The sequence below is a fragment of the Rhagoletis pomonella genome, unplaced genomic scaffold, assembly GCF_013731165.1.
Source record: "Rhagoletis pomonella isolate Grant_MI unplaced genomic scaffold, Rhpom_1.0 Rhpom_scaffold_00011, whole genome shotgun sequence".
Taxonomy (NCBI): Eukaryota; Metazoa; Arthropoda; class Insecta; order Diptera; family Tephritidae; genus Rhagoletis; species Rhagoletis pomonella.
In genome coordinates, this window is record NW_023458565.1 from 22,419,093 (window position 1) to 22,437,267 (window position 18,175).

At 34.2% G+C, this 18,175-nt stretch overlaps 1 protein-coding gene across 1 annotated transcript in view; it reads right to left on the reverse strand.

Moving 5' to 3' along the window:
* LOC118746845 (adenylate cyclase type 6-like) overlaps positions 1 to 18,175 on the reverse strand; it is a 69,892-nt gene that overhangs the window by 34,514 nt on the left and 17,203 nt on the right. Inside the window, exons 5-10 of the mRNA XM_036480794.1 lie at positions 14,502 to 14,594; positions 11,300 to 11,446; positions 10,769 to 10,927; positions 894 to 1,050; positions 372 to 460; positions 18 to 177 (exon numbers count right to left, since the gene is read on the reverse strand). Of these exons, the coding sequence (XP_036336687.1) occupies positions 18 to 177; positions 372 to 460; positions 894 to 1,050; positions 10,769 to 10,927; positions 11,300 to 11,446; positions 14,502 to 14,594 (805 nt within the window). The remainder of the gene's footprint in view (positions 1 to 17; positions 178 to 371; positions 461 to 893; positions 1,051 to 10,768; positions 10,928 to 11,299; positions 11,447 to 14,501; positions 14,595 to 18,175) is intronic.

The following is an 18,175-nucleotide window of genomic DNA, read 5'->3' on the forward strand; positions in this document are numbered from 1 at the left end:
TTCAGTCACGCACTCACCTTTTTCTCCAGCTCATCATCCTTGAAGGACAAAAACACCGACTGACAATGCTCCGCACGTAAATGGTCAATGCTACGTGCATCTATCGCACGCATCAAATACTCATTCACTTCATCCTCTGGATCTTTAGCACCTTCCGCGCTGTCGCCAAAGCCAAATCTGTAAATAAATATATTCGCACATTAATTACATGGAGAACCAAATTTACTCGTATGTAGCATATGAGGACTTAAAAAAAAATACTGTTAAATAGAAGCCAAAACCAAAAATAGAGCAAGTAGAAAAGGTGAAGCACACAAGCTGCGAAATATAAAAATAAAACATTTTGCCGTCAATTCAATTCGTCTACTCACTTGGAGGCATTCTTCTGTGTGCCAGCGTGTCCCATCATCCGCAGCTCCTTGGAAATGTTGCCATTCACCTGCAGTCGGTTGCGTGATTTCTTGTGCTGCACGCACGCACGGATGCACACATGTGTCCACGTACATATGAATATAAACATGAAAATAAAGGATTTTTTTTTGTTTTTGTTTGTTGAGGCAAAATTATTTATGTTTTAGTACTACGATTGCAGCACTCAGTTTTTCTATGCTACTATTTTAGGCACTTATTTCATTGGCTTTTGACGCTTTGCATAACCCGTCTTATTTGCTTATACATATGTATATTTATATGTATGTATGTATGTATGTACATAAATAATTTATTTTACATGTAGCAAATTCAGTTGGATGCACTGAATATACACGTGCTTTCACATACGTACATACAAATGTTGGCGGGCAGTCACGCGTTTGCAACACGTGCCTGGTATCAGGTGGACTTTGTGCATTATTAATTATTACATACGTACCCACACACACACACATACACACTCGTACACTTACCGGTCGATAAATATCACCTGGCACTATGAGATAAGTTTCGATTTGATGATCTTTCAGATATGTGTTTCGTTCGGCACCTTTGCCCTCCTCCACTTCGTAATCGCCATCCAAACACTTGAGTGTCTCCTTGGTGATGTGGACGCGTCTGTTTGAGACAGAAGAAAATATGGAAAATATGTAAATGAGAATCAACGGAATCAAATTTGCATACATATATACATAGGTGTTTCATATACATAGTTGAGAGAGTGCTTGGGAAATAGTTTTGCTTTAGGAAAATTTACATGTTTGGTTATGTAATAGTTACTCAGTTCCTTTGAACAGCGAAACTTTCCACAACAAATTGGAAGGTGGCATACACTTCTTATTTCTTATATGTATGTACCTTTTTATGTTTTATTTTAAAATCAAAAAGGGTACCTGGAACACATTATTGGTAGCGGGTATATTAGGTTAAAGTGATAGGTCCATGAGAACCACTTATACCATGAGAAATATTACCTTTGTACTACTCTCTTTGGAATGCTAGCTGCTAAACTACTGCAAAACCGCAGACAGTTCCGAACAAGGACTTTCGAACTAGCCTCATTTATGGGAGATATTCTGATAGCAAATAAATCCACGGACTACACGCAAAAATCATAAATGTTTACCATTCCGAAAGGGAATGTAGAAAACCCAAATTTGGATAACGAAGCCGTTCATATCTACAATCAAGGGTGCAAAATTGACTGCGGTGTAAAAGGATTGGATTGGTATCGCTCAGTACCTGCGGTTGCCCAGCATATTCCAATCTGAAGTTCTGAATATGTATGTGGCACTGAGTTATTCTGATAGCCAGGCAGCAGTTTTAGCTGTAGCATTTTAACCAGCGTGTACCGCAACGAATACCTTCAGGACTGGGGCATTTGTATACATAGAAGGTAGGGAGAAAGCGTGCAAATTGGCCAATGCAGGAGCTTAGAAACGGTACTTTGTTAAAACTAATTGGTCTAAGAATCACCTCTTTATCCTTCAATCAGCTGCAACAAAGTGCTTCAGTTGTGATACTCGCACCTAGTCTATTTAATCCAAACACAGAGTGATGGATTTTTCGCTTTGCGAAATCAAAAAATTTCGCTTGCCGATACTGCTTCACTAGAGTACAGAAAGACATTGATGTTGCATATGTATGTTCTTGACCACGCCCAGCGCCCCTGCGTAGTTGACAAAAGACTATCTATCCTAGAGTAGTCTACTCGTTGGAACCAACTCGTGTATCCTTTCTAGCAATTTATCTGCCACATAGTTGTTTGCGATATAGTTTTGGTTTAGTAGCCGTATATATGTATGAATATACATAGGATCTGACGCGCCCAAGAGATACATATTTTACACATTCAGCAACAAATGTTTGAGAGCAGTATGGGCTCCATATTTTAATTTGATCTCAACACATTACTAATAAAAATTATCGACAACCCTAACAATTCGCGGTACATCTTCTCTGATAACGTTATGCGTTTCCTTTTTCATTTTTGCATCAGAACTAGCACAATAAACATGATCACATTGAACCGTGTTAAACCGGTTTCCGATCGGATAATATTTACGTTCGCCCGAAAAGCATTCAAGTTTTGATAGATCTCTCAAATAATGGATCTTTTATAGTTTTTTGCTGACACTGTCTCGCAGGTTTTCCATAAAAAGTATGTTCTATTTCCTTTTGCATGGAAAAATCTAAGACAAAATAAGAGATAAATATGTTTACTCAAATTAAACAGTTACCAAGCATTATAAACAAACATATTTTGGGAAAAAATTTCTTTTGCGCTAAATTTTTGTCTTGAAAAAATATTTTTGCCAATATGATAATAATTTATTGCGGGTAAAAATGTAAGGGAAATGAGTAATATTTAGGAAAACATATTTGGGGCAAAAACTTTTTCTAACAAATTTTTTTTTAAGAAAATGACGTTTATCTGAATTATAAAAGCTTAACTATGGAAAAATTATTAATGGGCCAAAAAAGTATTTCTTTGGGAAAAAAACCAATATTTGGAAAGATTTTTTCGGGAAAAACAACTCAAAAAAAATTAAAAATGTTTTAAAAGTACCTAGTTTTTTTTTATGGGTAAAACTGTGATTAGCTAAAATTTTTTTTAATAAAAAGTTGGGAAAAAATTACGCTTTAGTAAAAAAAAATTTAAAATGTTTTAAAAGTACTTAGTTTTGGAAAAAAGTATTTTATGGGTAAAACTGTGATTAGCTAAAATTTTTTTTAATAAAAAGTTTGGAAAAAATTACGCTTTAGTTAAAATTAACGTAAACTTTAGAAAAAAAAATATTTTTTTACTGAAAAATTTTTTTATGCGAAATGTTTTTATTTAGCCCACTATAAAAAAAAACGTTTTACAATTGAAATCATGAGTTTTTTGATTATAGGCTAATGGTCATAAGAGAGAGTTTATGCTAGTGAGGTGGCCGTTACGTGAGGTTACACACCTTTTCTGCACTATTAGAATTTCGAAATCGAAAAATTTATTTTTTAGCTACACCCAAATGAAAAATATATAAATATTTGCAGACGTGCAACCTATGCGGTAGGTATCGAGCGTGGTTCCAACCGGGCAGTATTAATTTCTCAGCCACTTCGACGACCGCCCAACCCGAACTTCGCAACTGTTTAACGTGACGCTTTTGGTTGGACTTATGCGTCTGTTACCCACCGATGGAGCCGCCCTCCCGTACTTGCCGTCCGTATAAACACATAAAATTGCTGTTGATTTGATAGTGAGAGAAATAGAAGCAAAGACAACGTCACTGTCATGCGGTGGTGAATTTTCGTTCGAAAATCCCATTAGCTAGGTCGTGACAACTGACACGGTGTCCGGTTTTACGTCGGTGGGTAACTGGGCCCTCAATATGTATTGCCGGCTAAAATAGCTCACAAAATGAAAGGTCCATCCGGTTATCGTGCTTTGTTGCGTTGAAGAGAGACCTTACGGTGGACCTGATCTTACTTTTGCTGCACCTGATAATAAAGAATCCAGAATGTAGAAACGATTTGCAGGTTTCTTCTTGGCATCTTTTAGATATGTACGTCCCTATGTATCACTGCTTTTAAATGCTTTTGGCGTTTATTTTTAAATTTTTCTAACACAATGTTAGTACACTATTTATAAACTTTTACAGCCATTGTCGCTTTTACTGCGGTTATCTTGACAAGCGAATTTGCCTCTTACCTGCATACTTACAATCATGTATACATAGTAAGTTATACTAAGGCAAAAAAATCCTCAAACAAGAATTTACTCGCAGTTGTGCCAATTTCTAAACGAACAAAAACAAAAACTAAGGAGACATAGTTAGAATCCAAGAGCGTTGAACGACGTGGCTGGCAGAGCAGCTTTGAAGACGGTTTGGAAAAATCGCGCAAGCAAGCGGAGGCATAAACAACTTTGAGGGTTCTTAAACTTTTCATATACATAACAGCATGTCCATGTAGTTGTTAACGGATTTGGTTGTTGCTGCTGTTATTGGCGGTCGTTGGTCGACGGTCGTTAAATTGTGTTACATCTTCTCTTTTATACTTTAATGGCCATTGAGGCACTTGAGAGTCCAACGAGGCAAGAAATTGATTTCGTGCCGACAACGCCAACGAATAAAAAAAAAAACGAAGACAAGCGATGTTTGTGTGAGTGGTTGAGTGTGCTTGGATGGGTGTATTGTATTTTGAGTTTCATATATGTACATATGTATATAAGTTTGCATGTGTGTAGCCATAAAATCCAGTAGTGCACATGTTCGCTTGAAATTAAATTAAGCTAATGAAAGTGAAATCAAACTAGTTTAAGCAATTTCTTAGATTTCTCTATAGACTCTAAGGTTCATATCTACGTATGTACGTATATGTGAATATCTATAAGTTCGCCATAACTGTTCTAATTAATTTAAAGTGGTTTCGAGTTTTCCAAGCAAAAATCAATATCGTCACGCAAGCTTCAATTTGGTTAAAAGTAGTAGATACAAACTTAACTACTGTGAAATCTTTTGTCGATGACCCTTTTGATAGACATGTATGTACATGCTCTATGTGTAATAGCGTATTAAAGCAAAATGTCATCGACCTAAAATTATATACAAATGTGTCCTTCAAAGAAACTCAAAATTATCCTTCCTAGTATCCAAGGCATTAAATTAATAATCCGTAATAATTAACATCGTATTTAAGGAACTTTAGAAATGTATTAGATATTATCAGTTAAGCTTTCGACCGTGCGTGCTTTCAATGTTGGTGATGCTTAAATAGTTAGTTAAGCGAATGTTTTTTAAAAGGCTTATTAGGCTTAGTGTGTTTGCCTTCGAATTCTTTATTAGGCAAGAGTTCGTTCGAAAGAATGCATACTTACACTTTCCGGCACCAGATTATATAAATGGTCAGAGAGGAAGTTTCAAAACTTCAAAGACATATATAAAAGTCCTACTGCAAATTTTATAAGAGCTCTAAATTGTAAAGCGTGTGAATATGCTGCAATAAACCCTTGCACGTCTTACGCGCTCTTCTTTGATGTTGGTAGCTTTAGGTTAGTTTATTTGATAGCCGCGCGAAGTCTGCACTCTGACTTTTGTTCATAATTGTTATATTGTAGAACGTTAAGACGAGACGTTTCCAACTCATCATTCTCCGACCAGCTATCACAATAGGGATCCGAATCGATACTAAGTGAAGCGTATCGCATGGTTTCCTATTGGGCAGTGCCCGTTCAAGACTCCTGCCAGAATAGAGAGATGGGGATTATCTAGCTGAAAAATTTACATTTGGGGTATTCACAACGGTGTCGTAAGTGTCGTATTGTTGTATGTCGTAAACTTTAAACGCATAAAAAATATATTAAGGGGGTTTGCAAAGTACGATCAAAGTCATATTATGAATTTTTGCAGTGTTAAAAAATAGTTGGTTGTCGTTTCAAGTTCTCTAAACATTTATTTAAGCTTTTAAAGTTTACGACATACAACAATACGACACTTACGACACCGTTGTGAATCCCTCAATTGATCGAACGATAGAGTAAAATCTATCCAGGAGCAAAGCACATATTAATACAGGAGTTATCTCTCATACAATGACCTGGAATTTCCTACAATGGCATTGTACTCTGGAACTCTAATCAGCCTGATTTTAAAGTAATCGGAGCCGACAAATCCAAATTCTATCTACCAGTTAATATACTTGCGAACCTCTGTTACAGGGGCTGCCATCGCTACATTCGCTACATTAGAGTGATATGTAGGTATAGAGTAGGATTCAATAGGAGCCTCTATCCGTACGCACCCATTCCCTTCACCATGTATAAAGTCGAAGGTTGCAAAAATTATCATACGGCGATTGGGAGACAAGGCAGGGTTTGGTAGCCGCTACAACAACAACAACGCGGAGTATGATAAGAGAGAGAAACGATTAAGCTTCCGAAGAATCATATTTTCTTAAACATACATAAATATATGTATGTAAGTCAATCGGTCTTTGGAGAATTTTCAAAAGCAAGTAACATTAGCTGTGAAAATTATTCGTAATATCTGCTTTATTTACGCAGCCTGCGTAGATGGTAGTCAGTCAGTGACATGACAGCTCCAAAACCATTTGCAGCTGTGCGAGAATAAGCCGATCTCATCCCGACAGTCTTCCACGTGTTTGAAGAATTTCCGCCATTGGGCGGGTTTGACCTTTCTGATCCCAAATTTAAAGTTACCAAATCCTATGCTATAGAGTTTTTAGTCAGAGTTGTATTGGAAAAGCGTCTGCTTGACATCCTGAGCATTGTCCAGCAGTGCAGATTTACTTTGTTTGAGGACCCACTCAGCGGGCATGAGTTTACAGATTATCATTCAGCTATCTTGGGGAGCCCCTGCTGGGAACTCCTGCAGTTTCCTGCTGTAGAGGTTCCAATTCGTCCGTCTAGAATGCCTGAAAGGAATATGTTTTGACCGTCGACCACTTGCATTTCCACAAAGGTGTTTGTTTATAAAGCTGCAATAAAATCTCAAAGAGGCCACAAACGCCCATACCGAGCCAGAAAGACCAACAAATTTCCGACAGAATGCGCGTTGGCGACGCTGACATCAAACATTGGACAGTGTGGTAAAAATATTCACAACATCTTGCAATAGAAAAGCGAAAATTATATCAACAATGTGGAGATATTTTGTTGTTTCTAAATCCAATTGCTGGACCTCTTGATAAGTACTATGTATGTATGTACACTAAAGTGGTCCAATTTTTGCATGGGAGAAAAAAAATTTCATCGTAGAAAGTGGGGCACGCCTACAGTTTCTTTCCCCTTTTGATATTTGTAATATCAATACCAACTTTCAGTTTTCTTCTGTAACCAGTACAAGGTGCTCAATGACCTTGAAATGCGCCCTGTATTGCTTGGAAACTGACAAAAATATTGGTGCTTTTTTATAAAAAGCTGCTGTTGCCATGCCAACTGAAGCTTGTGTTTTTTTAGGTAATTTAAATTAACCAATTAATTGGTAAATATATAGGGCCCTAACCGCCAAAAAGAAGTAAGCGACATTTATTCAAAATTTTCTTCTTTTTAATGCAGCAATGCATCTAGAAGCTCTAAGAGTATTTCTGCGTCAAAAATAACATTTGGAAAAAATTTCGCTTACATCTTTTTGGCGGTTAGGAGCCGATATGCACAAAATACTTCTAGAGTAAAACATAATCATTTCATGAGCATCCTGTTATTTAGTACTTAGAAACGTAAACTTTGGTGCCAGCACCTCTTTCGGCAAGAGGAAAAATTTTGGAAAGTGCCGCAAACCCTATCTCGGAAAAAATTTCTTTGAACCACTCTAATGTACACACTTGGTATTTATGAAGACGAAATTCGTGTTACTTTATTAGACCATATACTTAAAAAAAAATTTTAAATGTTACAAAGTCCCTTAGCCTTATTAAAAAAAACATGGGATCTTAAATTTACTTTGGTTCGTTTCTTGTTCAACTCACAAAGCGATAAGCCAGCGATTTAGGAGGGAGGAAACAGATTAGGAAATGATACATTTATATAGGCTGAGAGTTCAAAAGCCGAAAGCTTTAATAAGGATTAAATTGTCGTTATCAACAAAGGATGTCAAGGCTAACTGTTGCTTTATGTTATCTTCACTATGCGGGCACACGTACGTGTACATATTTACATAAATGTGTATGGGTATATATGTATTTCTCGTTATTACTAAGTACCATGTAAGAATTCGTTGCGGTTGAATAAATATGTAGTTGAGCATTGGAAAGGAATGCAATGAAAGCAAACGCAAGAGATACACATGATTGAGCAACATTCTGGTTTGAAGCATCATTACATGGATATCCTTAAATTTGTCTTACTCCGCCACCCTTACTTACTCTATCCAATTCACTTAGCTACTTAGCTCGTGGCCCTTCTGTTAGTTTCACGCTTAATAAAACAAGAATTTGTGTGTGTTTCATAGTGAATTACTCAGACGCTACGCATGTACTCGTAAATGTGGCTACAGCGTATTGTGGAGAAGCATTCCTTTTAATCGAGATACCATATGCATGGTTTAAAAATGCATGTGAAAAAGTAAAGCCGGATTTTTAATACTCTCACGCCTTAGAATTGTTTTATACAAAAAAAAATTATTCCCCTATTTTTTATTTTCAAATCGAAAAATATTTAGAGCCCGCTCAAAGCGTTCAAAGTTTTCCATGTATTTTATATGGAGAAAAAAAAAACAGCTTTTCGTAGAAATTATATAGAATTTGTGAAAATAAATATTTCTTTTACTTCATAGTCTAAGATCCGACAAAGGCACGACCTTCACCCATCTGTTTAATCGATGAAATCTATTTTCTATGAACTTTAAAGTGTTAATAAATATTTTGCGAGTGAGTTGGCTGAAAAAATCCTGGCCAGGATATTTTTAATTAACTATTCAAAAATTATTATTATTATTTTAATTTTGTACTTAAAAGATGTTACACTAGAGAACAACCAGTGCGAGGCCTCCTTTATTGCGGCTATCTCTTCTTGGAAAACGCTAAAGTAATCCGGTAGCCAAAAACCAGGTTGGTGGGGAGAGTTCCTCGCACCTCCGCCTCCTTACCCATTCACCTTCGATCCATCCGTAAAGAAGTTAACAAAACCCCAATTTAAATTTTTTCGGTCAAAAGGATGAATAGATGTTGAAAAAGCCCTTTTAATAATTTTTATTTTTTTAAGCAAATAAAGTTAGAAGGGCGAAATTCGAGGACGTGGTCATGTATATGTTAGTCTTGGTCATATAATTTCTTCAAAAATAAATATTGCAAATTGTCAAGAATGTTCAAGGATAAAGTTTAAAACTTTTAAACTTTTTCTCTTTTATTTGATAGCCACACTGCTGTTCTAGATGGCACTAAGTTTTTTAAATAGTTTGTTGAATTAATAATTTTTTCGAAAGTCCTCTGATCTATCAATTTTACCAGATTATAAAAGTGTAATGTGCTTAGACCACTTCAAAAAGATACCAAAACTCAATTTAGTTGGATACTGAGAACAAACAACAGAAGCAGGCAGCGACGATGAAAATCTATCAAAATCAGCCATTCACAAGAAATAGGTTTTTGGAGAACACATGGACAATCATTGAAAATATGCTAGTTGTTGATTGTTCGAAAACTTCAGCTTATGACTTCAGTCACGTAATTTCAGATTACCAATCATTCAAAGTTTGAAGAATTTTCTGATTAAAAAAAAGCCAGAAACCTTATATTCGTACAACCAGCTCAGCAACAGAAAACGGTGTAAAGTTGTTCCTCCTTCTTTACACAACATACAACGCTACTGAAATTGGCAGAAATGTGAGAAAATTAGAGTGTGTAGGTGAAAATTGTTAGTAAGTGATTTGTGCATAACGAATTTGCATGCAACTGCCAATTTAGTGGAGCTGGTATGTCACTCAACTGAATGTTGTTGTTTACCATTCGTACTCTAGCGGTTGAAATTTGCCCCAATTTTGTGGCAATGTTTGTATACTCGAGCATAAATACATATTGTAGGTTTGTATGTCGTTGTTGTCCATCGAGCTGCATTTGATGTACACATAAGCATGTGAGGCACCTGTGCGTGACATTCATTCCAGAACCCAGCAATGAAGGAGTAGAGTAGTATATAATACAATTGGGTTCTAACTATGCAAATGCTTAAGAAAAATCATTGCCCTTTTATCTTACAGGTAGTTCGTATGTCGTAATGGTTGGGCGTTGCGGCCAATTTACGGTGCATTTTGCTTATCGTATCTAAGCATACTATAAAATTACATTTTTGGTAAAAGTTATAGCTATTTCGGAGATCACCATTTCTCCTCATCAGACTTCTTCAACTGGGATTCGATTCAACGACCCCAGCCGCCTAGCCAGCAGTCGACCACCCACTGAGCTAAGTTCGCCACATAAACTGTTGTTGCTTTTTCCACTTTTTCATTTTTTAAGCCAACTACAATCAAGCGCAGCTATTCCACCGCTATTTCAACTTGATCATGTGGTGGTTGTTTTTGTTGGTTTTTGCTAAGAATTCTATTTTTGGAATGTTTAACTTTTAGGTGTGCTCGTCCTTAAGATATTTACTTTTTGTTATTTATGGCCTTATAACAAATATATTCAACAATTTTATTGAGCTTTAGGCCGTTTTTAATAAAAATTTTTGTAAAAAAAAATTATTAAACATTAAATAAACAAAAGTAAAGCATCCAAAACCTGTAAAAACTTGTCTTCCTATTTTCTCTCCCACCACTGTTTATGTAGACATGTGCTTGCATAAGTTAGTATCTGGCAAACACATTTAAAAACTTTTACGCCATTTAACACTCACCCAGGTATGCCGCCGCTTTCCATGTGGTTAGCTAGTGTCACATCATTCGACCACACATCAAATTGCCACTTGACCAAGCCCAGTACGCCACAATGCACACGTCCGGTGTGTATGCCAACACGCATATTAACATTGACAGCCATCACCTCACGAACAAGCCTGAATATTGGTGAAAAGGAAGTATCAATATGTATGTAATAATAATATTTAGCTAAGCACATATGTATACATACATATGATACATCTATACACATATGAACATATGTATGTATGTATGTATATTAACACATCTGTAAGCTTAGTATGTATACGAAAAAATCTCAAAAAAACACATTTGGAATGTTTAAAACATATTAAGAAAAAAACTTTTCTAAACCGAAGTGTAAAAACGTGTTCGAACGCCTACAAGTAGACTATAACCTCAGGGTGTTTCTTGTCACTTTCTTATTTCTTATTAACATTTATTTGTTTTCGAAGCAAAAAAAGAAACAATTCATGTATGTATGTATGTATTAATTTGGTTGCACTTACGCTATGGCATCAATCATGTCTAAACCCATTTCCACGGCACAATGTGCATGATCCGGCCGTGGCTCGGGCAAGCCAGATACACAGTAATAACAATCACCCAAAAGTTTGATTCGCAGGCAATGATGCTCAGCTGCCAATCGATCAAATCTGCAAATTTGAAGAAAAATTTCGTAGAAAGAAAAATTTAATAAAACCAGTTTATTTACATAATACCTAAGAAGCTTTACAGAAATACGGGTTTGAAATTTTTTTCGATTTTATGTTGAAAAGTGTTGAGAAAATTCAAAATCTCTTCCCATTTTTCGTAAAGTTGTGGGCACTAAAAAAATACTTTTCCCAATTCGAAAAAAAAATTATTTAATCAGGAAGATCTCTCTAAATTGGTACTATAACATAAAAAACTAAAAAACAAAAAAATCGGAGATGGAAAAGTTAAATGGTGTCCGAATTGGGTTGTTATGTATGCACATTAGGGTGGTGCTTAAAAATCAAATGAGCGATCAAACGATCACAGATATCACATACATATAAATTTTGTTCCCGATTGGACACGGTTAAGGCGTGTCGCACAGGGAGCAAAGTTCAGATTTATAGAGACTCAAAAATTAAAATAAATTTTTTTTTCATCTAATATCCAAAATCGATGCTACCATAGTCGAAGATATCACATATAATTAATATATAATAGGGTCATCTATAATAGGGGTCAAACTGAACCCCTTTGCGATCTGATGTAAAAATTCGCTTCTTACTTTTAAGGACCACCCTAATGAGCATACGATATTTAACGCTCTACTGTATGAATTGTGAAGGAGATGAATAAAAAATTAAACTGTGAAAAACACCTTATTTACGTATCAATAAACCTATGTATATCGAATGCGGTTATCCGAATTTTGTCTGTATACACGAATATCCGAACGGATAAACGAATATACGGATAGTCCCCCAGCCCGACCGAGCAGTATTTAATGCTATATCTTGTCGCTGATTTAATAAAGAAAACAAGAACATTTTGAATTGTTCATCTCCCATCAATGCCTATTTAAAACCCGGTTGTTTTATGTTGAAAATATGTACACAAAAATATGCTTTTAAAAAATTTAATTTAGCACTTTTTAGAATTATCCAGTATAAAATTAATAGCGTTATATAGAAGACTGAGTAAAAATAATCAAACATTCACGAAATTTTCCTTGAGTTCACCTCTCCAACAAAATTTCATTCGCCATCATCTGAAATGCCTAACACTGTTAAAGGTTTATTATTGAATTTCTAATAAATACACAGATTAAGCACTGTAATCCACAAATTCGTGGCAAGTTAGCCTCATTACTTAAGCAAACACCTGTGTCAATTTATGAAGGCATGCAATGATTTGTTGTATTTTATGAGACATGGTGGCATAGCAATTAATTATTTTACTTGAAAGAGATGAATCGTTTTTGGCACTTATGTAAGGCGTTTAACAATTTCAGGTCACATATGTTATTCCTTTATTGTAATTTATGCAATAAGGCTGTTATAATTTTTTAACATGAAGCAAGTCATATTTTTGCAATGCCAATTAATAAATTATTGTCTTCGACAAACCCAGTAAGAAATTTTCATTTAAAATATAATTCAATCTATATCAAAAACCACAATAACAAAAGTTGCAAAGCTTGCACAAATTGCAAAAAAATTAATCAAACTTCAAAAAATTGTCATCAAAATTTCAAAATTTTTAATTAGACTATTTAGAAAATTTTCGGGTATGCAGTTTTGTAGCCCCTTCAATTTTAGTATAATAAAGTGCAAGTTTCAAGTCGCTAAACTTTACCGTTGATTTTTTAGAATTTTTTTTGTGGAGGGTGTTGCGCATTTTCTTCCATATAACACATGATCAAAATTTTTTTTTACATGGAAAAAAATCCGCAACACCCTCGACAAAAAAAATTCTAAAAAATCGACGGTAATTTTCTGTATATTCTAATTAAAAATTTTTAAATTTTTATGACGATTTTTTTAAGTTTGATTATTTTTTTTGCAATTTGTGCAAGTTTTGCAACTTTTGTTATTGTGGTTTCTGTTATAGATTGAATTATATTTTAAACGAAAATTATTAAAAATAAATAAATAAACATAATTTGCAAGCAATATCGTTTTGAATTTCGTTGCTAAGGTTATATTTTTCTATTTTTTCTATCTAGATCCCTACATTTATGTTTTTCTGTTTTCTTCACCTTCAATTTAATCTTTATAATAAATAATCGATAAAATAATCGATAACAAAAATCTATTAAAAATCCGATAACGATAACGAAAGATAAATAATCGATATCAAAATTGATAAATAACCGATAAAAAATCGATAAATAATTGAAAACCAACTCAACAAGTTTGATAAAAATATCGATAGCAAAATCGTTAAAATATCGATTAATAAATCGATAACACAATCGCTGAAAATATCAAAACAAAATCGATAAAAATATCGATAATTATATCGACAAGTTCCGAAAGAATCGATTGCAAAATCGATAACAATATCGATACAAATTTCGATAACAAAATCGATAAAAATGTCCATAACAAAACCGATAAAATGTCGATAACAAAACCGATAAAAACATCGATTATTATATCGATAAGTTCAGAGAATCCCGGAAATCCCTAAAATCCCAACATTTCCGTGTGCAATTTCCGTTGAGTTTGCCAATTTACTCCCAACCAACAAACCGCCGCTAAAGAAGTTTCACTTCAAAAAAATAATTCATGTAATTTCTTAAACCCACTTAAATAAAAGTGCCTTATGAATTCACTTCTTCAAGCTAAATTTAACCAGTTGAACCGGGTCCAGGAAAACTCATAAACCCTTTCTTGTACCGATACAAGTTTTTTTAAGCGGTGCGAACCACTGAATCGAACCGCCTCGATTTTCGGAGCGGTTTACAGTCCTGCAAATTAGATATGACCGCAAGTTTATCATCTGCGTTATATTTCAATCTTATATGAATTATCGAAGTCGGTTGACGAGGCTGAAACTTATGCGGTAATTTTCTTAAAAAAAAAATTAATAAATATTCCGACGAATTGATAACCTCCTTATTTTTTAAAGTCGATTAAAAACGCTTAAAGCCAATTTTTAGGTTTTTGAGTTATGACGTTCTTCTTAAGTATAAGACGAGTACAGATATGGACATATGTACATTCTTCTTACCTGGCAAAAAGTTCGTTAAGCAACCGAACCAATTCTTCGGCGGTGCATTGATCAGAGAGGCTGGTGAAGCCGCAAATGTCCGCAAAAAGTATGCTATTAGGGGAAAAAAATGTTTATTAATTTAGATCAATGTAATGAGTTATAATGATAAGAATTTGTGTTCAATTATAAATGCATGTGTTAAGCTAAAAGATGATTAAAATTTAATTAGTACAAATTGCGACAACGGAAATTAGTTTATTTGGCAACATGTTAAGATACGAGTAAGCATGAATGGTGATTTATTATGTAGCATCAAGGTGAAATTAAGATACTTAAATATTCCGTTCAACGCTAAGAATAAATACGTAAATTCGCACATACATAATTGTCTGTATTATGCACACCTACGATGCATACACATAATTTTGCTTGTACGTTTGCTTGTAGGGGAAATAAAGTTTAGCCTCGAACCAGAAGATAGTATTATTTAGAAAGAACTTGTATGTATGTATTTTACAACAGTTTAAAGTTTTGAAATATTTTTCCCTGTACGAAGGTTGCCATGCTCTTCGAATTTAAGATAAACCCAGGCCAAGGCAGTCATACGCACCCACACCATTCAACCACTGCTGCCGCAAATTTGAAGCCAATGGAGAAAATACATTTTTTCATCCTCTACAAATACGAAATATCTGTGGCTCTTTGTAACGATGTGTTTCACACAGCTGTGTAAATAGTGCATGGCAACTTGTGGCACAAGTATGAGCCATGCCATGCCAACTCACAAATGCTGCCTGTACTTTACAAGCGATAAGGTAACGAACGACCAAATTGCCTACCTTTGGACATTTACAAGTACATTTTTTATTATTTTTTTATTTTGCTTTTTCTGTTGACATCGAAAGTGGCAATTCTGAGAACAGGAAAAGAGCAATTCACGCAATAATCACTTTGGCGCGATTCACTTTGTGCCGCCACACTGTGCGCTCTCTAAGTAGCGCGTAAATGTGAAGTCTTATAGCGACAGAAAGAAAAAAACTGTAACTTGTTAAATTTTGAATGTATGTATGTATGAATGTGGGCGAATAGGAAATCGTAAGAAAATTGTTGCTCACTCCATGAAATTGCAAAAACCTTAAAATGGATAAGAGGATATGCGCAATCGGTGGTACTTATGTACATGCATGTGTATGTGCGTGTGCTCGTATGCATACATGCATACATAGCTTCACATAAATAAATAATGATGGTAATGATTTATTACGTAGCATGTCACCTGGAATTATTTTTTTATGAATTGGAGTGTAGAAAATTTAACCTTCAGGACTAATGGACCATGAGCGAACTGAATTATAAGTACATATACTCGAAGTTGTTAGAGCAACAAATTTAATACGAAGAAAATATTGAATAGAATGAGGATAGCGAGTGGTGAGCAGCCGCTTAGCAGGGCCAATAAATACTTGCTGGGTGATATTCAGCTAATATGTAACTATGGGATGTTCTTTTTTAAAAATGCTCGAAAGTGTATAGCTGCTTACGAAAAAAACTAAAATTCTGAGGAAATAGCCCAACTTTTCGCTAATACTTTTTAGCATCTTCAGGAGCTATTCATTTGTTTAATATACTAAAGTTTTGGTATATTTCTAAAAGAGATATTATTTCAATTTTCAGCTTTCAAGAAAAACAAAAAAGTCATATAAAATGACGAACAAGAAATGGAAAGAAAATTTTCTTCTATCAAACTTTCTTAAATCAGTTTGTCGCTTTCAAGAAAAAAAAGGTCGTATATTCATTTCTTCTGCAACAGAAATAATGGCAAATATTTCTTATGATTTTTCTTGAGAGCTGTATTCTAAACTGTAAGGTGAAAAAAGTTTGTTCTTGCCCTCAACCACATTAGGTATACTCACATAGAATACAGAAAGTTCAAAACGGTTTTAGTTTCAAAAAAGTTTCGATTTTGAAGAGCGTTGCGTTGTTTCAAAACTTTTATCAAACTAAAAGCTTTTTATATCGCTTTCGTTTGAAATTTTTGATAAAAATTTGTTAAATTTTCTTAAGTTTTGTACATAATTTTTGTTACATTTTTATTTTATAAAATACGAATGTCACACGAAAATGTCACGAAATCTTTAGTTTGAATATTTGGGTGTTTTAAGAAGGTTGCCACCTGTTGAGAAGGTTAAATCGAAATAATTTAATAATTTAAATGAATTAATAAAAAATTGGTATCAATCGAAATGGGTTTGAAGAGTTTATTTCTGCACTGCATTAATGAGAGTTACCACGAGTATAAAAAATCAAATTCAACTTAATTCAGAAACTGAAATATGTGTATATCACAATGTCCAACGGAAGGGATATACAAATATTTTCGTTTGAAATACCTTTAAAGAGGGTAGCCACCTATTTGAAAATTTGAATTTATTTAAGTTATACCCTAGCTGAATGAAATATTTTAGTAAAAACTTTACTTTGAAAATGTTTTACATTAGGGTTACCACCTGTTCAAAAAAATGTAGTTCAACTTTGACGTTTTAACGCCATGCGGGTTAACTAGCTAAAATTAATTGCCATCAACTTATTTGGAAAAACTAAATAAGTTCGACACGATTTACTTGCTTATCATAATTATAGAAATTGTTGGTCACTGCAAACAGCTCGCTTGGGTCTTCAGAATAGACTAGACTAACCGGCACAGGTACGAGACAGGTATAGAGACTTCTCATAGCCCGCTTCGCACAAATAGTAAGACGAGGGCAATAAGAAGACCGCATTTTTTTTAGAAAAGAAAAATCCATAAGAGCGCATAAAAGTGAAGAACTAAAGTAGTAGCGAATCAGAGGAGGATGTGGAGCCAGCCTTTGATTTTTGAATGTATTTACGAGAATTCGCTTGAAAATAAAAACAAGAAATCGATAAGCTTTGTGGAAGCGATTTTCACTGTGCCAAAGAGGCTTGCCATAAATTCGAAAAGCGGCCAGTCAGTTGACAGCACCTAAATCCAATCAAATTTATCTTTTTATCAACATGCATATTTCAGCTTCCAAAGCCGCTTTTTTGCAAATGTTATGACATATGTACATAAATATGACATTGGTGCACAAACAGAGGAAGAACAAGAATGAACTTTTTTAGGGTTGTAAGATTTGCGGTTTCCTTTTCTTATATTAGATTTTTGGTTGCTATTTTTTTATATATATTTGTACATTAAGGTGGTCCAAAAATACACAAGAAGATCGACTTTTTAGAATTATGTTGCTGCCATTCAAATAATTATAGGAATGGAAAATAACGATTCTCGAATTTTTTTCAATCGCTTGATATTTAATGAAGTTTGCATACATTTTATATGGGGAAATAATTTTTTTAATCGAATAAAATATCTCCCTTCGAAATCTTCCAATAATAAAATTCTGATGAAAATTAATTTTTACTATTTTTTCAAAACGTGCGTGATGTGGCTACGAACACATAAAATAATCTTTTTTTTTTTACATAAGAGATGAGATTATCGGTTATCAAAAAGTTGTTAGTAAAATTTAAGAATTAAATATGCAACATTATTTTATTGTTTAAAGATTTGTGAAAGCTAATATTTTTATTTGATACAAAAAATTATTTTTAACGATTTTATAGCAATTCAACGAAAAAATTTATTTTCCTGACATGAAGCACAACAGATTTGG